A 23,043-nucleotide genomic window follows, 5' to 3' on the forward strand; every position below is an offset into this window, starting at 1 on the left:
TTCACTTAATATTTCTGGGGGGCAAGTTAGGCAATTCCTATTGACTAAAGTCACTTAATACCTTAATGGAAGTCCTGAGAGGGCAGATAAGCCACGTGGACATTAACATCTCTATCTGCATCAGAAATACTGACAAAACCAACAGCTGAAAGAATACTGGAAACTTGTGGAGGAATTTCCAGTAAAGACTACTCAAGCACCAAAGCACTGCTGCAAGGTAGCTCCTATTTCTCTCCCACTCATCTTTCATCTTTTCAGTCCAGAGGAGGGGGAAAAACAGCACACTTTTATGCCCCTTCTGCAAAGTCTGGCCCAAGGCTGCTCAGAGGAGGAGTAAGAAGGCAAGGCATACCTTCTGGGGTCTCACCAGTAACACACCAACCCCAGGATGTCTACAGCAAAGACAGTATTTCAGGATGTCATACACTGGCCACATTCTCCGGTATATACCCCGAGGATTGCTCAGCATCAATGGCCATTGAATAAGGAATGTTGTATAGTACATTTCTGTCTACTCCCTTTTGGGTTTTTTTATGGATCTTTAGCCCATTACTTTTTCCATTCTGCTTTCGAACTAATTGATACTGTTATTCCCCTAACCCTTCTGCAGCAGCTTTCAGTAGATTAACATTCACCCTGTAAAAAAGTACTGTTTTATTATTTTTATTAAAACACTTTCTCCTCAGTTTGCATATCCTGTAGTTCTGGAATTGCATGATTTAGCAAACAGTTCTGCATCTGTTGTTTGCTATCAACTGCTTTCACAACTTGGAAAACATCAGTCAGAACCCCTCCTCCTTCAGCATTCTGTCTCCAAACTGGAAAGTCCCAGGCATTTTCATTCGCTCTGTTTTCCAGTCCTCCTTCCCTGTATCTTTCCTAGCTATCCTTCTTGCAATACAGACACCAGAACCTCACTGATTAGGCAAAATATGTGTGCACCAAAGTTTTGCACAGTGGAAAATATAATGCTTTCTGGTTTATTCACAAGACAGAATTGAGACAGGCCTGACATTATCCTGAATAAATATGCCTGGCACCACCTCCAAGAAATTTATGTCATGGGCCTGTCAAAGCTCTCCTCCTCCTCTGTCTTCAATCTTTTCTTCACCCTCCTACTGCATGCTCACATTTCTCCAAGCCAAGTCCACACTGCTCTCCCATTTTTCTGCTACACCCCCACTTTCCAAGCCTCCCTTTCCAATTTAGATAGACTGGATGAACTGATTTACTGATTACTGCACAAAACACTGCTGAACACAGTATGAAAAACTATGGGAGATGTGCACCACTGCCTCATCCCAGAGCTAGCACCTGCATTTGCATTGCTGTTGGCAGCAGTTGTCACCATGTGTATAATGTAAAAACATATTTTTTCACATATCTCTGCCTGAGCTTCTTGTGTGCAAGTTTGGAGGAGCCAGGCCCACCTTCCTTGCCTAGCACAGTGGATCAGGCCACACTGCATCAGCATTTCGACATCTCAGCCACAGAGCCTGCGTCCCCACAGCTTTGCCTTCAGTGCTGAACATCAGCACTCAGATCAGTCAAAGCACCACTGCTAGTCAGGAGAAGGGAGGTAAGGAGGAATAGTATCAAATTCCACCTTTCTTTCCCTCAATCTTTGCTTCTGCACAAGAAGTTTACTATTTTCACAGTCACTTTGCCAGCTCTGGAAAGTGTGTGGTGAAAGAGGCGCTAACCAGAGTAGAGCATGCAGACACCGGCTCTCTGTTAAAAGGAAACTTGTCAAGCATGTGGTTCAGCTTTTCACAGTGAGGAGCTTGGGCGTTTCTTCAGGAAACACTCACCCACCATTGCCGAGGTGCACAGATTTTGCCTGTGCCCCCTGCCTATGCCTTGAGCTGCTGGCCTTGTTTGTGTCTCTCCCATGACACCCACAACTGCTGGACAACTTCCTTCCACAGTAATGTGTATTCTGGCATAATGTTAAACACGCATCACTAGGGGGATTTAGTCAAAGAAAGCTACTCATAGTTTTATTTTGCAGTGGAAATCTGTAAAGCATATTTACAATCCCCTTATATTTTACAAGAAAGGTCTGATTTGGCTCATCACAAAATAACGGAATTCTGACATTGATCTGAGAAAAACTGAAGTCAGCAAGAACCTTAGCAGTCCTAGAACTTACTAGATTATAACCCCAGACATTTTTTTAATAATATTTAAAATAAAATGTTTTGCAAATGAGCCTCAAAGGCTTAAATTAGTTAAAATTTGTTAGAAATGTATAGCCCAGTGATTGTGTAACTTCAGTGAAGATACAGAGTTTATGGCAATATCAAAGAGAACATTTTCCAAACATTACCACAACCAGACAAATTATATTAAAAAAAATTCATGCTACAGAATAATACAAAATAAAAGTCACCTGATCAGCTCAAGCAATATTGATTTATATCTTTGAATTAACAAAATTTCTCTGTACATTTGCAAGAAGATTTCAGTTTTACAAACTGATATTTAGTTGAACATATTCATAACACAAATTATACACTATGTACAAACCTAGTTCTCCACAGAACTCTTTGTTCAGAATGCTTCAACACAGAAATGATTTACCAATTTCTAGTTCAGGATTCTAGATCTTCCTTTAATTTAAATACCAAAACACTTATCAAAACATGAAAATAAGCCCATTTGCTATCATGTGGTGCTGTTCTTAAGTCACTTGTTTGTTACCATATGTTACTGAAGAGTAGAACGAGCCACAGCAATAAATAAATGTGCTTATTATCAACTAAAGATTTATATTCACATGATCACACTTTCAACCTGAGTGCTTTTACAAGACTGTAGGATCCATTGATCTTTGCTTGTCTTGACACATAGATCAAAATTGCAACTGCAGGTACCGCTACTGCTGCTACAGATGAGAATGCAATAATCAATAGTATCATCTGATCTGGTTCTTTCAATCTTGCTGAAAATGAAGACAAAAGGAGAAAAGAAAGTGTAAATATTGTTTGAAACAGATACATGTGCATCACTGTAAAAGCAGTGTTATTAATGACCTTCATTTGAAACATATTTCTATTTTCATGCACAAAGCATACTTTTTGTGTTTTCCTTACATTTTTTTCTTTAGAACTTCATATTACATACTTTAATTCCTAGCCACTATCTTGGTCTTGAATTGGTCCATGCAAGTTCAAACCTATCTGATATCATCTACAATGAACAATACCATGAAATTCACAAAGAATGCAAGAGGAATACCACATATTATACCCAGCAAACATTTAGGTATGTTTCAACCTCCTGAAATTCATCCTTCAAGGGGAAGACCATATTTTAAAAGGTAAATATTTATCTTTTTTGTGAAACCTTCTCTGGATTAGTCTCACTGTCCATGCATGTGGGCAGAAATGCAGCCAGGAATCACCTTTTTGTGGCCCTATCCTTAAAGCTACCACACCAGCTCAGGTTAAGAGAGACAATGACAGCTATCTCAATCTCTGTAATGTTCTTCCAACATTATTGAAAATAGGAAGGACATATATACGTGTATAATTTTTGCTGACACTGCAGAGCATAAAATTTCCATTCACTGATGGCAGAATAATTTCTCCTGAAGGGTTTTTTTTCAGGACCATCTCTGAGGGTGTATGTGCTACATGTAACAGTGATATTTTCTACTTCTTTTACATTTTCTGATGGATATACTAACACAGTAATATTTTGGAAAGGAACTGAGAAGAAATTCAAGGTGGGATTTAGCAACAAACAGAGGCAAAACTCATGAGGCATCAGCAGCATTTACATGCAAAATACTAATCCAGTAATGGGACCACTGTAGTAGTTGAGCCTGTAGCTTTAGACACTGCTCTGTCACCAGCTATCCTTCACCTCTGAAGCCAATGGCAGCTGGCAAAAAGAACATTTTATTAATTGATAGAGTATGTTGCATAACTTTTACATTATATAGAGCCTCTTCTTCTTTTCTTATTTCAAATTCACAGTTTATTGGTTTGAGTTCATGAAAGGGCACAGACCAACAAACCCAGAGGCTGATGTCCTCTTTCAACAGAAGAGAAATAGAAAAGGCAAAAAAAGGAGTCCTAGAACTGTTTTGTTTTTTTTTTTCCACAAGGTTCCCCAGTTTTATATCCTGTTTTCAAAAGATGAAGTGGAAATATAAAAATTTTGAAGCAGCAATTATTTTTTACATCTGCTATTTTGGACAGACATTTTCATTAGCATTAAGATCCTATCACTTATGACAAGAACCTGTGCAACTCATGTCAGGTTTTTTAAAGACAAAACGTTCTTAATGAAACTGAAGATGTCACTCTGTGTAAAACAAATCCTAGTATGAACTCTGTGCAGCAGTTATGTTAACTAACCTTTGACATAAGTACTATGTACTGAGACTGCTCCTCCAGTTCATTAATGGTATGCATGTGTATTTTCCTGCATCCCTTAGTCGAGCCCTGCCTGTGGTATATTTGCTATCTACTTTTTCAAGGGTTGTGAACCCATCACCAACTTTCTTTTACAGACTAGTCCTAAGAGATGTAAAATCTGCAGATATGCAAGGAATAGTAACACTTTGTCCTTGTTTCGCTTTGCTTGAAGGGGAATTCAAAAGTGTATTTTTTGGTGCAGCTATAAAAATAGAAAAGAACAGGGAAGAGAGCTGAATTGGTGGCAGAAGTGATCCCTAAGCAAGACACTGTTGCTATGCAATAGGCAGAAGCAGCAGAGTTAAAGCAGAGAAGTCTGATTACTATTGAAAATGAAACTTGGCTATCATTCCATCTAAGTTGAGGAATCAGCATTTCTTGTAGCTGAAATGCAGCTTGTAAGAGCACGAAACAGAGCTGAAGCTTAGGGAAGAAGTAAGGAGCTGCTTCCATAGAGCAGCTTCAGCATGTACTGTCTCCTTGAATCTTTCCTATGCAGATATCCACTGAGGCCTGCTTGGAAGGATATTTCCTTCCAGGCACTGCATGCCTTCTTTACCTCATGCATTAACTCAGCAGTTGGATGGAGTGATGGAAGCCCCATCAACTTAAGAACTTTTCATAATCAATCTGTACTAAGGCAGACTTCATGCTTCATTGTTTAAAGCTTCCTAAATCACTTAGTGACATTAAGGCCACCTTTTAACTCCATTGACATCAAAGACACAATTACCTCATTCTTCAAGAAGATCTGGACCTAAAATACATAAACCAAAAAACTTGTTTTCTGTCTTGATCTACAAACCTTGAATATATAATTCCACAGCTTTTTCTTCCTTGCCAAATTGATTATAAGCTTCACATTCATAAAGCCCCAGATCTTGACTTTTCAAGTTTGGTATAGTTATAGTTGCATTTTTAGAAATTTTCTCAGACTCTCCAGTGGCCTTCTTTTTCTTCCAGGAGATCACAGGAGATGGATTACCAGAACTAGTACATTTCATTGTCACAGTTTCTCCTTCTTTAAGAGCAGCAGTAGGGAAAACAGTGATCATTGTATTCTTTGGTCCATCTGAAAGGAAGAGTCCTATAGTTAATCATCACTGGATTTTTAAGAGATGGGTCCAACATGTCTTATTGGATACTAGACTGTCACCCCTCCAAAAGCTAATTTCTTTTTAATTCTCAAAACAAAAGTAAAGCACAGGGTATCAGAGTTTCTGTACAAACCCTCCATAGTCTAGACATTCCAACCAAATACTTGTAAACCATGTAGATCAGTTTCTCACTCATTCAGATCTGTACTAAAGACTGTCACCACATTGAAGACTTTGTTATTTTGTTTTGTTCATCAGCACTGCTCTTTTTTAGGGAAAAGCAGAGGACGATGATGATTCTTTGTTCTCACAGAGTTTCGTTTAATTTGATGGTTATATTTATCACTGAAGAACTAAGTAATTATTTATAAAATACTGGGAAAATTTTACACATACTTACATTTCACATTAAGTGTGATTTCACTTTTACTGTTCCCAAATTTATTTTCTGCTACACATTCATAGTCTCCTCCATTTTGGAACATCACAGATGGAAGACGAAGAATATTCCTGGCACTGTAAGACTCTATGTCTGCATTGTCAGATTTTCTCCTTAAAATAATCTTGGGAGGAGGGTTACTTTCAGCAGAACACTGTATGAAAACATTTTCTCCCTCCTGAACTGTTGTAGAAGGTTCAATGGAGAGTTTTGTAATGACTGGAGCACCTGCATGACAAAAGAAAAGGCTGTTAGAATAATGCAAAGGTACAAAAGATGGAGGAAGTTTTAAGAAAGCAGGAATTGCTAGCTCAAGGATCTGTTTATTTTGGTTTTGATCCCAAACTCAATCTAAGACTTTTGGCTCTGTCAAAACAGTAGCAGTCAATCAATCAATAAAAAAATATTACAACAACAATATTATTATGTCCAAAACAGTTTTACCATTAAATGCCTAATGAATTTAATGCTAATGATTAAAACTACTAGTTCAAAGAAGGAGACTTAGGTCCCTGTGATACTGGTATGCACATTACATTTCACAGAAGTAACAGTGTGTGTCCCACCACCTTCTCAGACTCTTTTGTGACTTATAGTGCTGCATTGTGGGGATATGTATTAAAACGTGCATGTACAACAGCAGTACTCAGAGAATTAGCTGAAAATTAGATACAGAAAGAAAAATTACAGTGCATGAGGAACAGCCTTAAATTGAAGCTGAATCCTGAATATGTAGCAAGGAAAGCCCCATATTTTCCTAATTTTCAGTGTTTCAGCATCCTCCAACCTAACAGAGGTCAGCCAGTTAGGAACTGGATAATACAAGTGAAACTCAAACAGATTTGTACCTTGTATAATAATGTCCACAGTTGCTTTCTGTGTTTTATTAGTTACCAGATTAATTACTTCACAGATGTACAGTCCTGAATCATTGAAATGGACATGGGGAATAGAAAGAACATTGTTTTTTATCAGATGCTGAATGTTTTCTTCAGCCAAATATTTACTCCAAACTATTTGTGCTGGTGGGTTACTCTGAGTCACACAAGTGAGGTTCAGAGAGTCTCCTTCCATTGCTGAGTTGCCTGGAGATGCAGTAATGACAGTATTTTGTGGACCAACTGTAAGAGAACAAAAGGAAGAAAAGATCCGTATGTAAATGAAGAATGACATGCACATCTCTAACACTAGCTTTTCTAGAGGTACATGTCACAGAATACCAAGAAAGAAATGAAAAATATGTATGCCAGTAGCACAGTGGAACAATTTTTCCAGACTTAGTAAGATGTTTTGCTTGCAACTTTGAAAGCTAAACTAGCCAAAGCCTTTGTACAAAAATACTTACAATTTGCATTAAGTCTCTGAGAAGATGTTCTTTCTTTGGGCTCAAAATCCATATCAGCAATTGGTAGCCTGGCCACACAGGTAATCTCTTTTCCAGCATCTTCAGCCAGGGGATGAAATGTATATGTCACATTTTTGGTCTCTGTATTTGTGCTGTCATCTTCCAAAAAATATTTCTCATGAAGAACATGTTCATCTTTCTTTAGGAGAACTTCCAGATGATCAGAAGGATATACATCAGGAATTTTACAGATGACAGTGGCTGGTTCTCCAGCAACTAAGGATGGGCTGATCTCAATGATAGGATCACTGGGGAAAGCTAAAAGAATAAAAACAATTTCTTTAGACTAGCAGAAATGAACAGTAGGGTCAACATAAGAGCAAGATCCAGACACCAAATGTCTTGAGTTTAGAGGTGCTCAGAACATGACATTCTATCAACATTATTACAAGACATATCTTGATCTGAAGACCTACAGGTTCTTTATAAGCAGTTCATATACTAACAGGAAGTTTATATGTACAATTGTTGAAACATGACCACAAAAGATCAGTAAGATTCAGTATGGCACCTAGGCAATGATACAACTGCTTAACTATAGGCATTCAGAGAAATCCATACACTAGTGCTATCCTGTTTTCTGTGCTGGTAGGTTTAGACATCTGTATTACTCTGCTGCAAACGATGAAGGCTTTGATTTTTATTCCCCCAGCTCTGGGAATGCATTCAGGCAGTGCATGTTCTGGCTTTCAAGAATTACCAAAATAAGAATAAATAACACTAGTACATACAATCTTCAATGCAGAAAGTTAAGTAGAAATGGTCTAAGAATGTGCCCTGAACAGACGCATAAAGGAATCTCAGAAGGAAGTATATGTTGTGCTATAACACTCATTATCCTAGAATTAAAAGTTAACTGGTAACCACAATATCTAAAACAACTATTGAGTTTCCTATCAATATGTATTATTTAAAGAGAATTTTACATTTTTACTTACAGTAAAGTTCAACTTTGACACTCTTCTCTTTTTTCTCTCTCTCATCACATATGACAGTACAAAGATAAGAATGAGAGTTCACAATGCTAACTGGATTAATAGTCAATGTAGAATATGTCCTGTGGTTGCTGACTTTTCCTCCAAGGGGGCTGTCCATCTGTGTTCTCCAGGAAAAACTTGGTGATGCACAGCCAGTAGTATTGCATGTGAGTATGAGTGCATCTCCAATCTGTGCCACAATTCTCTCAGCAGGTATAATTTCCATTTCAAAAGCTTTAACTACAAAAGGGAAAACACACATCAATTCAGCAGCTTTCTCAACTTTTATCTTCCTATTTCTTCTCATGTTCTACTGTGATATGAGGTCTTTATGCTTCATTTCTTTAATTTATGGTTGTGTGGAAGTTAAACTAATAAAGCTCATACAGTGGTTTACATATTCAAAACAACCCACAATCATTGTTATTTTTGTCAAAGACAATACAGACTCAGATACTGAGTTTTCATGAATAAAACAGCATCAACCAAATATAAATAAATGCATTGGCACAATATAACTTTTTTTGTCAGGTGGATCTGGTTCTAAAACTTTGTAACATTTGAGGGGAGAGGTAGCAGGTAGATAGCAAAGACAACAGCAGAAACACTTTCAACAGGACATTTAGTACCAAACTTGCCTGCTAATGTCAGGAATGAGTAAAATATCAAGCATCCAGTGATATACTGCAGTTGTCTCCTAGACTGTCTTTTAGCAAACTCAATAGGAAAATGACTGAGTCATAGCAGAGCACAGAAAAGCTCAAAGTAAATGTCAAAAAAAAACTTCCTGACATTTTGACAGAGCTACTTAATTGACAGTTGTATCACTGAAATAAAAAGGTAACTGGAGAAAAGAGAAATAAATATCAAACAGCAAATTCTAGGTCAGTTTACATTTAACAAAGTTTAAAAAAATAAAACAAACACCACCAACCCCCACCTTCCCCAACTTACCAGTTCTTAACACACACAAAATTACTATCACAGCCTGGCTTGTTCTTCCCATCTCTTTAAACATTTGTAATTGCTGTTACTGGGTAAAGAGAGTAAATTCAAAAGTTTACTTTCTATTTTCTGTGAAGAAGCGCTGTGAGATCTTGCTGCTCTGCAACAGCTTATTACAAGACCTCCAGCTTGCTCTTTATAAAGGCTCTCTCTCCTTGGTACAGAGTGGGAAATCCCTGGATGGGGAAATCCAGAGCAGGGAGGAAGAGACCCATATCGGGCGGTGTCCGTTGGCTCAGCGCCCTCTGCTGCTTTAGACACAGCCCAGAAAAAATAATAGTAACACTTGTAAATATAGTGTCTACTACATTGGAAAAAATCTGTTTCAGATCTGATCCTGCAAGCAACTGATAAAATGAAAGAATGATTGTAAGTCCAAGTAATTGAATGCAACTGTATCTCAGATAAAAAGTTATTCAAATTTGCTTTTAACAAAAATATTTTTGTTTGGATTGAGTTTTCAGAACCATTCTAACAATGCTCAGCTCTGTAAATAACATTACATGACTCATTATTTCCTTTGAAAACTGTGCTACCAGTTTAAGAGGTGTTGTTACTCATGTTCCTAAGTATTTTTGATCTCTAAAAATGAAGAAATTGCTACAGTGGGTTCTACCATAATATTTTCTTTTTATTATCACCATCTTTTTTTTTTTTTTTTTTTTTTTTTTTTTTTTTTTTTTTGAGGAGAAGGAAAATATGAAGAAGGAGAAGGCAGAGAAGGAGGTAGAGAAGGAGAAGGAGGAGGAAGAACAAAACACTCCTAAGTGTCACAAAATGCGAGCAGAGTACAGTTCTGGAAGTACTGCTATATAATCCAAAAATACAAGAGCTATCCATGATAGGAAATAACACATCTACACAATGTGATTTTGATGCAGAGAAAATGGTCTTGTTGAACGAAAGTGTACTCTCTTACTTAAGTTGCAAATAATTACTTTCAAATCATAGTCAGAGAAAAGCAAGAAATGAAACTCTTCTGCTTGGACTGCTTAAACAATCATCAGAAGCTAAGCTGAAAGGGCAGTATTTCCTTGTTTCTGGGAAGTCAGTTTCTAGACGGAAAAAAAGTTAAACATAGGAGGTGATATCTGCATACTGGAAAAGTTTTAATCAAGCCCTTCATCAGATAACATTAAATAGGAAATAACTCTGATCCTGCTCTCAGTAAATTAAACTGGGCAGCTGCCATTAACTTTACTTGAGCTGGATCCTTACCAGAGGGATTACTATACTGAGTGATCAGACAAATTCAACTCAGACAGTTTAGGTAAGAGCAGAGTTAGCCAATAAATATTACTAAGGGAAGTAAAAATCTGCCAAACAAATTTTAAAAACTTTCTCTTTAAACAACTTCAAATGTAGGCCTTCTATGTATTTTAAATAGAATATGTACATTTCTGTTGCTCCTACTACCCTCAGCATCAACCTCAAAATAGGAAGATGGGCACCAAGTAGGGTTATTTTCAGAACTGTCTGTTCTGTCTGTAAACAAACAGAGATCAGCTGACAAGTTTTAGCACTTGACCTTGAGAGTTCAGATAATCTAGTTTTTTATTCAAACAGCACAGAGGAGGATGCTGGGGGTAAAAATAGAAGATGCATCTACATCCACAGTGAGATAAGTATTATAGTACCAATGGAAAAAATCTTGACATATGCAGAGTGTAATGAGGACTGGAATGAAACAAGTATTACAAGAATATTACTAAATGCAAAAAAGATTAAAATAATTAAGCACTGGGATGTAGCCACATGTTTTTCAGTGCATCTAGTAATCGAAATAGACTTCTAAGGCTTTGATGGACAAACAAAGATAAAACAACTATTCATTGTAAAATGGAGTTTGGAAATATTGAACACAATTTTTGCCCTGGCATAAGAAAACACAAGCGTCATTCAGGAAATTAAAGTTTACATCAGACTTGTCTGGAATTTAAGAAAAGAAACCACTTCAGAACTGTGCTAATTATTTGCTTTAACTCCTACTTCTGCAATCCTATTAAATACCTACATTAGCTTCCTCTAAGCAAAAGAGGTAAGTTCTTGAAATGTTAATGAATTATTTGAACAAAATGCACATTTTCTAACATGTTAGTTTTCCAACGTTTATATACTTTTTCCTGCATTTTTTCCTCCTGTCTCATGGAGGCTATTAGGGGAAAACTGGAAAGCTAACCTTTTGCAGAATCTGGATTCTCAAAACTTTCACCACTGGTTTTGTGATTTTTTGGCCAAGGACCTATGGTGAAGGAAGAGAAATTTCCTCTGTCCTTTTGACAGAGGAAATATAAGAAAAAAGAAGGTAGAAGGAAACTCATCTGATCTGACATTCCGGTGATAGGATGCAGCAAAGTCTGACTCAACAGTTCTTCAGCCTCATATCAAAGAGGTGTTACAGCAAGTCCATACTTAGGTCTCCCATTCAAACTGCAACCCTCACACATCTCAGGAAATATTCTTGGGATGTACACTGGGGATCTGAATAAAGAAAGCCTCGAAGTTTCAGATGCTTTACAGAAGCAGCTGGGATGAAAAGCTTCCATGCAAAGAGAAAGAAAAAGAGCCAGAGGACTGTGCTGTAACTCAAATAAGAACTAATCTCAGAGGGAAAACACACATCAGCAAAGAAGGAATGCCCTTCAGGTACCACATGCAAGGTAGTGCTTTTAATATGGGATAAAGTAACTGAAAAAGCATGAAGCTGGAGGACATGTATGAAGGCAGCTGATTACATGGCTAATACAGCAGAAAATGTTCTGCCAGCCTCAACCTTTTCGTTCTCAGCAACTTCAATAGCTTGCTCTATGGGTTATACACTGTCTTCTTCCCCAGCGCACCTGGATTTTTGGTTCCCAAAGCTTCCCCAAAACATTGCTTCTCCTGACTCCCCTCCACCTGCTTTCTCACCACCTGACAATAATACAATCTCTGTATAGCCCCAAGAGGGGGAGGAGAGCATCACTGACTCCCTATAATTTTCATCTCTGGATGGGAAGGATGAGATCTACATGCATATCTATTTAAAGGGTTGTGTCTGTTTCAGGAACTGTAACTTTGTACCTAACTACAAAAAGAACACCAACGCATTACCCTGTAACCCACATCACACCTCACAATTGTACTCCACATCTAACTTGTCATCTATTGCAAGAAGAAAAAGATAAAGAAACATCTTAAGAAAGTTTTATCATCTGCTTTTTTCCTTTTCTGGAATTTCTTAAATACCGTATGCAAAAAGAAATGCATCTACTTCCTCCATTATCTTTCTCAGGCACCAGCTTTTCCGTTAGGACACTTCCTGTCTGGTTAGTCTGAAGGCAACCAGAATCCACAAAGATGCCAGATAAAACAATACAGAAGTGTGATAATTTGGGTAGACTACAGAATAGCTATTCTCTTATTTTCTTCTATTCAGAAGCATTGTCCACTTCACAGAAAGAACAAAAATTTAATCTAATAATAAATAAAAGCCACTAGAGAAAAAGTCCCTACTTGTTATCTTAGTCTTCTGTTACTGGCAATAAACACACTGTGGAAATTCCAAACTTTATTTCTAAAAAACCAAAAGTATTATTTTAATGGTGCTAGATTTCAAAATTAAACTGTTGGATAGCCTTGAAATCCACATGCTTCAAGTGCCAAATGTTGTATTCCAAGCCAAATTTTATTAGTTTGGATAGCTGAGCTCCCATTGCCTTCATAGTGACATAGGTAAAAAGAAGTTTCCCTCCTGAAATACTATCTAGTGTATAACAAGATTAAAATTCAAATATAAGCCTTGGAGTATTCAAAATCTCTTTGGGAATTCTAGACTAAGATTTCAGATTCACTTTTATTTTGATCTGAATATACCAAGGCATATCAAAATAATTTGTTCTCATTGGAGAAAACGACAAAAAGCCTCAGACAAAACTCATTCAAAATGGACAGAGTGAAAAAATAAAGTGGGCCTTGGGTCAACATGCAGATGATAGCTAGAACTCAGGATATGGCAAGGTAAAGTCAGATGAAAACATTTAAGAAGGAATATGAGGAAGTTACTTAATTCCCCCAGTATTCCACAGGAAATTCTAATACAATTAAATCTTGTTGTGTACTTTATTAAAGCCTGTATTTCATATGGTCAGAAGAAGTTTATCAAGACAGTGGTGGAGAACTTTTTGACCAAGCTTTCTTGTTGCTCACCAGCAGCAGCTCTGCAATACACTTGTTCATCAGTCACTTCCCTGTTTCCCACATCCTTCCTGCTGTTCAGTGATGAGGTACATGGATGTCCCTACGGACCAAGAAAGAAAAAGGGGAACGATGAAAGCAAAATCTGTAACAGACCATTCCACCTTCAAGAAATACTGAACTTGGATCCTCCTACAAAGGCTACTGAAAACTGCATTGCTACTAATGGATTATCCTTCAATTTATCTTCCAGAATATATTAATTTTTATTCTCTTACAATGGTTTATATTCTGAAATACTGTGCTTGGCTGGGTATTTTTGCCGCCTTGTGTTATAGAAATGTTATCTTTTTTGTCCCAGAGTGGACAGGCTAGAAATATTACACAGATGTCAGAAAGTCATTAAATGAATTAACTTTGCAGGACTGAAGATTAATAATTTTTAAATCTTCCATATAGGTAAGGATTACAGGGATCACTCATTTGTTTTTTTTTTTTTTTTTTTTTTTTTTTGTTTGTTTTTTTAAGATACACACAAATGAAATCTCTCTTTTACCTAGATTTCGTCACCTTCCCCTCTCTGGAGGTGGACTGGAAGTCCTGAAGAAACTGACCATCCAAATAGAAACAACTGGGAATGAACTAATTTTTACTTCCATCAAGCCAAAATGACATGTGTTCAAGAGAAACATTTTTCAGTAGCAAAATATGTATGTTTGTGTTCCTGTACACATACTGATAAATCAAGTAATGCTTGAAACCAGCTGCAACTCTATGAACGGCCTGGCACCCTGCTTTTGTCTCTTGAATGTGCTCTACCCTAAATAAAAAACATGCTGTTTTGTCATTTGGACTATTTCCCTCTTTCCTTTTTCTCCCCCCCAAACAGTTAGGCATCACCTCAACTGCTTTGGTTATTAACACTTTCACAAAAGGAATATGACAAAGTAGGAGTGGCTAAGTGATAAAAACCATAAGCAGCTGAATTTTTCTCAGCAGGGTAAGAAAGATGAGAGTTACTGGAATTTATTTCCCCTTCCCAGACAATTACTTGGCTAGGCATCAAAGCCCTGGCCCCTGTAGTCTGATATAGACAACTGAGCAAGAATGACTTTCATAGCTGTGTCACCTTTTATCACAGACCATGTTACTCTCTCATGATAAGAGAGGCAACTTGAGAAATGTGTCACATGTTTGAAATTGCTCTCAGGCAGGATAAAAGTCTGTACTGAATTCGTATGAGAAATACCTGACTTCCAACATTCTGATACTTCTTAGCCAAGGATTTCTCCTGAAATTTCCCAAGAACTGTATGTGAATACCAAATTATAAGTAACAGATGGTTTAATGACCCTCTTGGTTGGAAAATATTGCATTGTTTGACTTAATTTCTTACTATAGTTATCTCCACACCATGAGGAATGGCTATTGGCAGTTCTCTTTTAACAGCTCAGGTACAGGCAAACCTGGAGCTGAATGAAATCACCATTCACTAAGTGAGATGACCATGCAAAAAATGCTAGGGCTTTCACTTGGAAGCTGGGACATCTGCATGGGAAAGGGAACAATTCTGTGCAATCCACAGTTTTCAACAGATAAAGAAGACACAAATGTTTCAAAAGCAGCATTGAATCCTTTTGTGGATCAAGGATCATCCAGTTAAGTTCTCATAGGCTCATGAGCTTGAGATTAATCTTACCTCTGTAGTGCCTTTCAGTACTCAGGATCTCAGCAGCATGGTGACTTGGATCTGCAAGACCATCAGGGTCCAGGCACAGGAACTTCCCAAGATGTATGATGATGAATTCATTAAGAATTTAAGCAAATCATCTTACACCGAGTCCCCTAGATTATTTGAATTAATGTAATACAAACATCTCACACTAAAAATAACACTCTAGGAATTCTCTATTATTGATTTAAAATTGTTTGATATAAACCCATCAGCCTGTAAGTGATCTATTATTACATTTTATTATACTGATTCACCTGCTATGGCACCAAGATCCAGCTGCTGACTTTGCCTTTCTTGCACTCTCGAGTGTATTGTGCCATGACTATTGAATTTTTGTGGCATGAAGAGATTTTCATTCTACCTCTAAGGGCAGCATATGGATCCTGCTGTAGCTCATGGTTTCACAAAATGTGCTGTGACATAGCAAATACAGTCTATCAACAATTTAGGATTTCAGACAATTTAAGAAAATTTGTTTCACTTTATCCTGCATATTGTATTTATTAATGGGATTATTTATTTTAAATATATTTTTCTAATTCATTAATTAGAAAATTAATAAATAATAATTATATTTAAAGATTACTACAAGATTTGCACATTTAACTTAAAGAAGGATAAATTTTCAGGTCAAGTCTACAGTACAGAATGATTGTAAGTATGATGAGAAATTTATCAAAAGGTTGAAAATTAAGCAGTGTATATGTATGTGTTCAAAACTCCATAAATACCCAGGAAGAAAGCAATTACTAAATTAATCTTCACTCTTTACTAGTTCCTACTAGCTCACCATATTCCCTTTTTAATAAAAGAAACAACTACTTTCTAAGTAGCTTCTTTTTAAAGGATTGTACAGTTGATAAATGCTACTAATTTAGACTAAAGCTACAGATGCTTATAAAGATGAATAAATGAGGAGATAACAATCCTGCACAACATTCCTTGTGAAGTTAATTTTGGTTTTGTGAATCACCTGTAAACTTACCTTGATCTTTTATTTTCTTACTCTTCCTAAAAAATCTAATATTTCAATGAATGCATTTCATATCGTGGCTCTAAGCCATTTTCATAAGGATTGCTATAATGTGCCATTTAAGATTCAGTTTATCCTTCCAAGGCTGTTTTAGACAGAAAATTAAAGCAGAAACTCAGACAACCACATTAGTGTTTTGACTGGCAAACACAGTTACCTATGGGACTTAAGCACAAATAGCACTTTTCTGGCACATAGCTGTAAAGCAAACCATTGTGAATAACTGGAAATCCTGTCAGGATCTAATTAGCAGAAATAGGGCATAAAACCAAGAGAGAAGTTGTCTGTGACTTCTTGGTAATCTCATGATTATGGAGTGACATCAGTTACAACAATTTCATAGTAACTCCTTAAAGTAAGTAAGGATTAAACACAGGGCAAGCCTAACTTGATATGTGATTGGAACTTCAGTTTCACCTTGGCTGTAATAGCTGGCTGTGTCTCAAAAGCAAGACCTCTACATTATTCAGAGGGCTCTCTGGAGCTCATGGAATGTCAGGGGCCTGCAGGGAAAGCGAGTGTAGCCTGGATTGTCACGTCTGGGTTTACAACACACAGAAGTGTTCAGGAACAGTGAGAGCAGCTTGATGCTTCCCATATGAATATGCAGGAACTACCCAGGAAGCTTTAAAATCTTGCTGTTAAAGAGAAATGAAATCTGCCAATGTAACAGTGCTTTACAGAGACATAAATTCCACAAGTTCTTCTCTGAGAAACTTACTAGTCAAGGTATGCATGAATGTCAGACTCTGTCACAAATGCATTTGTAGAATATTCAGGGTCCACATATTAAGAGGCTATTTGAAAGAATGTTAAAACAATTTATTTTATCATGAGTTCTTTCTATGTTAAAACTTAAAATCTTTCTTAAAAAACCAGGAATCATTTACAATTGCTCCACAAAACACAGTAATTAATGCAAATAGATAAAAGAACAAAAAACAGAAAAAAATGGTATATGGGAAGTAGGTATTAAGGAAAATTCTGAAAACAATATTAAATAGTCTTCCTTTAGTATCTCAAATATTTCACGAAATTTTTTTTCTTATGAAGTAGCTCAAATGAAAGGACAAGTGGTGCTAGCACATAGAGTTAAGATAAAAAATATTACAGAGAATATTCCTATTCTCTTATTATTTCCACATATTACAAAACACATTACATGTTTTGCATTGGAGGTTATACTTTTTAACTACTTTTGCCAAAAGGAAACTTTTTCATAATTAAGTGCTGCTGCTGTTTCTCCCTTATATTTAGAAGTATTTGCTTATTATCTTTTCCAGTGTGTATTAAAAGAAACACAACTGTACACCAAAGCATTTGACAGAATGGTCTGCTTTTGCAGGACAAAGAATGTTTTTCCAGTTAATTCAATATTCCTCTAAACCTTGGTAAGAATAATGGAAAGTAGTCCAGAAGCTGGCTAGTACCTGACATCTCACTCCTATTTCCCCATTTCCAGTCTTTTGGGACTGAAATCCTGTTTGGATGTGCTCATGAGTGTAGTTGTTACAAAGAGATGGAGATGGACAGAATACACCTACAGTAGATGAGTCAGAATTTTTCAAGCCAGGATCCCATCCCTGACACAGGTTAAAAGCAGATTAAATGATAAAATCTTGAGAATGGTGGAAACACAAGTGATACAATTGCTTACACATGGACTCAGAGAGAAATGGTCTCTGCACTGGGCCTGTGTATTTGGGAGCATAATTCAATACAAGAAAAATCCTATGAGCAAATGAAATTTGAGAAATATCCAAGAGATTTGGAAATACAATTTTACAGATGTATTTCTAAAGCTTGCAGCCTTTTAAAACTTATCCTAAACAGCATAGAAAAATAGAAATTAATAGTATTAACTAACACTATTTCAATTAGAACTAGGAATCACCTGCTCTGTTCTGCCTCTCTAAAACCAGCTCTGCTGCTTTACTCTCCTCTTGCACTATACTACTGCAAAACCTTTTCCTCCTGCAACTTCAAAACAATCTCTGTCATTTCTGAATCTAGAACGCCACTGAACTTTATCAACTGAGCTCTTAGCATCCCATCATTGCACAGAGCCTGTGTCAAAGTTTGGAACTGTCCCACGGCTGTTGCTGCCTGCCAGGGCACTGCTCCCAGGCCATCTCAGTCCTGGTACCACAGTTTGGCTGTGTCACCATCAGCTGATTTTGCACTACAGGTGTCAGAGAGCTGCTTGTTGGTGCCCACTTGTAAACCATAAGATTTCCCCAAATTAATCATATCACCTTCTTACTTAGGTTTGCTTTCTTGGCCTAGTCTAAAGCCAAGGGACGCAAACAGAGAATCTTCAAGATAACACTATTATTGTCCTCTTCAGCTGTGTAATGACTTACTAAATGATTTTTAACCCTGAAAACACCACATTTACTAACACTGCAAACTGGAATGACTGAAAGGCTAGGAAGCTGCTTTGCTTGCTTCACTGCAAGCACAGGTTGCTGTAACTGAAGTCATGAGGAACATGATAATTTATAGAGCTCCTGCTATGCTGGGCTGCTCAGCCCAGGCCTCAAGGGCAAAGCATGGATGTAGTTCAGAAGGTTGTCTTTGCCACAGAACAAAATTTTGCAAATTTTATCACAAGAATACATATCTTTACTTGAAGAGTGGAAGTTGGCTTTGTAAAATAGCTTGAAAATCATGTAAAAATTGATCTCAAAATGCAAAGTTGTTCCAAATGTAATATATTAAATAGAAAATCTCTAATACATATAATCAAAATCACTTTTCTTTCTGTAGTGTTTCTTTCCATTCTCTTGGAAGGAAGTTAGCATTTTTCATTATAATAGCATCTATTATCTCTCTTTAAGCATTTCTCAATTTTAGTAGAGAAGACTCCGCCTTCTCCCAATACACAATAAACAAATCTTTTCTAAGGCTTCAGTCCTTTTCAAAGTCCCAAAGTCACACATGGGATAAAGAAAGAAACAGGATGTTAAAGTAAATTACACAAAAATAGGAAGAAGGTTGTTTATGAAATGGCAACCAGAGTCCTGACATATACAGTATTCTCACTGTTTTTTCCTTTGCCATAAGTTTTCTGACCCTTCTGTTTTTTTGTTTTGTTTTGTTTTGTTTTGTTTTTTCTGGCTGATTTATTCATCAGCTTTTTCTATCACTATGGCAAAGGCAAATATCCTCTGGAAGGAAGATATTTTCCCTCCTCCACACTTCCTCTGGGACAGAGAAGAAAGAACATCAATTTATTATCCTGCCAAAGCTGGCCACCTGGACAGACACCCATCATTCTCAGAACAGAAATGCAAGACTAGAGTGTGCTCTGGCAAAATCTGCCTGAGGAACAGATCATTTACCACTTTACTGTAGTTCCAGTGTTTAACTTACAGCAATAGTCAACAGCAGTGGCTTCAGCAGAAGATGAAGACTGCTCATAACTGGCAAAGTTCGCTGTTCAGTTCTTTAAATAATGTCCTTATTTGCTGAGATTATGTCTCCTGATTTGAGGTATGACTTCCTTCTTTAGCTTGTCTCACTTTTCTGCAATTATTCCTTCAACAGTGAAAAACCACAAAATTGTTTTAGAAGTCAAAACCCATTCAGAATGAATAATGCATACAAACACTGGTAAACACTGGTGCATATAAATTTGTCTAAGTTGAACATATTATCTTTGAAAACAGAAAGAAACTTCACAAAAGTTTCCCAGCTACAAATTATTGTATAATCAGACTGTATCAGCTTCAGGAATCACAACATACTTAAATCAAGGAAATACAAAACATTAACTGGAAATGAGAGGAATTCTTACTTATTAAATCACAGTTCATGATAATCTTAAAATTAAAAAAAAAAATCTTCCTCATGTCATCTATGCTGTGATACTTATAGCACTTGAACTGCTTGTATTTAGTCTGTGACCTTTACATTTGACCTTTAATTGAAATAAGTTATAGAAAGGCAGATAAAAAGACATTAAAAAAAAAAATTAAGGTTTATTTAGTGATTTATGTATATACTGCAGATTACTGTTGAAAATGTTTTCTGTACGCTACCTTTATTAAAGGTACATAAACACATATTTGTTTTCTGATGCCACAAAAATGCTGTATCTGCATCTATTTTGTCAGGATTAACCATCATTTTAACAATGAATTTATTAGTCCTATTCTCCACACAACAGGGAATTTATATCTTAAATAATCTCAGATATATTTAACTCTCAATTAATTTAAAAATGTTTTTCTCAATTTGCAGATGAATGCAAATATCACCAAGTTGTTTGCATGCATACAAATAGAGGCCAAAGACTACTCTTTCTGATGGAAACTGTCATTTGACTTGCCTAATAAGCTCAAAGGAAATGGAAACACTGTGAATGAACTACAAAGGAAAGTTTAAAACTTATCTGTAGTACCAAAAGGAGAGAAAATGCTTCCTATTCCAAGTTCTATTGGAATACTTCTAGGCAACTCAAATGTTGAACAAATGTATCTATATACTGAATTACATTAATCTTCAAAAGTACTTTATTCCCTACATGGCACATAAAATCCATATACAAGCAATTAAGGAAGTCATTCCCAATTTCAGTTCTCTTCAAAAAATGATTGAAAAATATTTTTAATTGAAAACCAAGAAATATTCACCCATCTCTTCTTTTGATTTTGACGCAACTGTCATGCAGGTTCTCCAACAGAACACAGAATTAATCTCCCTGATCCAGGTCCTAAACTGCTTTCAATATCCTGGCTGACTTTTCTCCTTGTGTAAAACATTCAATTTCTTATAATATTATTATAGTTGGGGTCTTTTAGTTTATATTCTAGTCATATTTTTATAAATGTCTATCAGCATTGTCATGTAGTAAAGCATCAGAGATAATAATAATAATAGAGATCATATTAATTTCAGGGAAAAATCAAGGCAGTTGAGAGGCACTAAAATTTCTTATTTGCTTCTCTGTGGAGAAATGTGTGACCAGAATGATTTGGCCATACAACGTGCATGAGTCTATCTTAATGAGGGCCCTGTAAATTGTGCCACCAAACAGGTACTGAAAGTTCATAATTTGCAATAATTTAATAAAATTATTGGCAAGGATTAGCAGTAGCCATTGAATTTTGATTCTTTTGGACCAATTCAAAGAGCCTTGTCTTCTTTTGGAAGGACTTCAAAATTATGAATGACTGCCGAGAAAAGCAGCCTTTGCTAGGAAAAGACAATACAATGCAATAGGTCAGTGGAAGTTCCCCTCCAAATTTTTTTACATGCAGCCTTTTAGGGAGCAAAGGGAGGGAGGACCTTCCATCTGAAATAATAAACTCTAACTCCTTTACAGAAACCTATGGTTACAGAAACACAGGCATTCACACAATTATGTTAAAGAACATTAGGTGCTTCTGCAGTCTCCACCCTGAAATGGTTTCCTGTTTTTTAAAACCTAGCTACTGATGCTAAATGCTAAAAGATTTGCTTTAATACAACTCATCTCATTACAGCCCCTACATCCTGCTTGTAAATCTGTCACTGAATTTAAGCTTTCATCCAGCTGTGAAGTCTGTCCAAACTGACCTCTGTTACATGCCAAACTAGAACCTGGCGTCAACTTTCTTGAGATAAGGACCTGTCTTCTCATTTTCACTGTGGGATACCTCATGTTTCTGAGATTCTACAGGAATAGTTAAAAGCCCTAAAAGTACATACAAAGAAAGGGAATTGAACCACTGAACTAAACTCATCTTTTAGTTCTTGAAGAATTTGTTCATATAGCTATAGGGTTAGATATAGACTTTAAAAACATTCATTAAAACCATAAAGATACATTTACAGAAACACAGCTTCACAGGATAAAAGCAATTAGTCACGGATCAAATACTGTTATAAAATGGAAGTGCTTTGTACTTCCAAACTTGTTCTAGAGAAGATGACTATTGATCAAAACACTTTCTTAGAAACTCCCACATCAATAGCTATATGTAGAAACAAAAAAAAATTACATAGTCAAATCTGTATTGACATCATTTGATTAAACAAAATCCATCTCAGGGTCCCTTCCAAGGCATATCTCTGTTCTAGTTCATTTTCTCTTGGTTAAAAAGAGACTGAATCAGGTTTCTAAGAAACCTGGAGAATAGATGTTTAGGAAGTACTGCCCTTCCAGGTTATGCCAAAGATCTTAGAAGACTTTCAAATTACTTCAGATTTTTTTTTCTTGTAAAATATGAATTCTCTGAATAAAGATGTAAAATGAGAATTTCTCTAGAATGTCTTCATTTGCTTAGTATGTTATTTTTTCCCTGACATCACAAGCAATATTTTTCAAAGTCCAGGCTACAACAGCATGAAATCCACTTAGACCTGCACTCCTGCATTACTCTGATCTGATTTTCAGACTTTCATGAAACCTCCATGGTTCCTAAAAAAAAATTTAAAAAAAAAATCACTACAGAATCATGTCCTAGATAAAATCTGAAAATATTTGACATCCCTTTTGATATTTTTAATTTTTTTTCAATCTGTTAAGCTTTGAATCATGATCATTTACTACACATATTAATGCCTGTATACATCCATATTTTACAAATACAGCATTAAATGTGTTTTACAGTTCTTGCTCATTCAACCATATTGGAGTTTAAAACTTTATAACCAGTATTTTAGCAAATTTCAGACTGGTCATAGCAAAGTCCTCAGTACATCTCATGGTATAAATACTACCCTTACAAAAGAATTTTTAATATCCTGCATCCAAAAACATA

The 23,043-nt window shown here is 36.3% G+C and overlaps 1 protein-coding gene across 7 annotated transcripts in view; it reads right to left on the reverse strand.

Moving 5' to 3' along the window:
- Nucleotides 1-1,973: 1,973 nt before the first annotated feature.
- Nucleotides 1,974-23,043, reverse strand: part of VCAM1 (vascular cell adhesion molecule 1) — a 39,243-nt gene continuing 18,173 nt past the window's right edge. For 2 of the 7 annotated variants that reach the window (XM_021525105.2, XM_021525098.3), the window contains exons 2-9: nucleotides 15,226-15,307; nucleotides 13,539-13,629; nucleotides 8,307-8,585; nucleotides 7,309-7,626; nucleotides 6,812-7,084; nucleotides 5,925-6,191; nucleotides 5,233-5,499; nucleotides 1,974-2,944 (exon numbers count right to left, since the gene is read on the reverse strand). In XM_021525105.2, the coding sequence (XP_021380780.2) occupies nucleotides 2,784-2,944; nucleotides 5,233-5,499; nucleotides 5,925-6,191; nucleotides 6,812-7,084; nucleotides 7,309-7,626; nucleotides 8,307-8,571 (1,551 nt within the window). In that variant the 5' untranslated portion in view covers nucleotides 8,572-8,585; nucleotides 13,539-13,629; nucleotides 15,226-15,307 and the 3' untranslated portion in view covers nucleotides 1,974-2,783. The other 5 variants (XM_077785468.1, XM_077785467.1, XM_021525088.3 and 2 more) reach the window with 5 other exon arrangements.

The sequence above is a fragment of the Lonchura striata genome, chromosome 9 (assembly GCF_046129695.1).
Source record: "Lonchura striata isolate bLonStr1 chromosome 9, bLonStr1.mat, whole genome shotgun sequence".
In the NCBI taxonomy this organism is placed as follows: domain Eukaryota; kingdom Metazoa; phylum Chordata; class Aves; order Passeriformes; family Estrildidae; genus Lonchura; species Lonchura striata.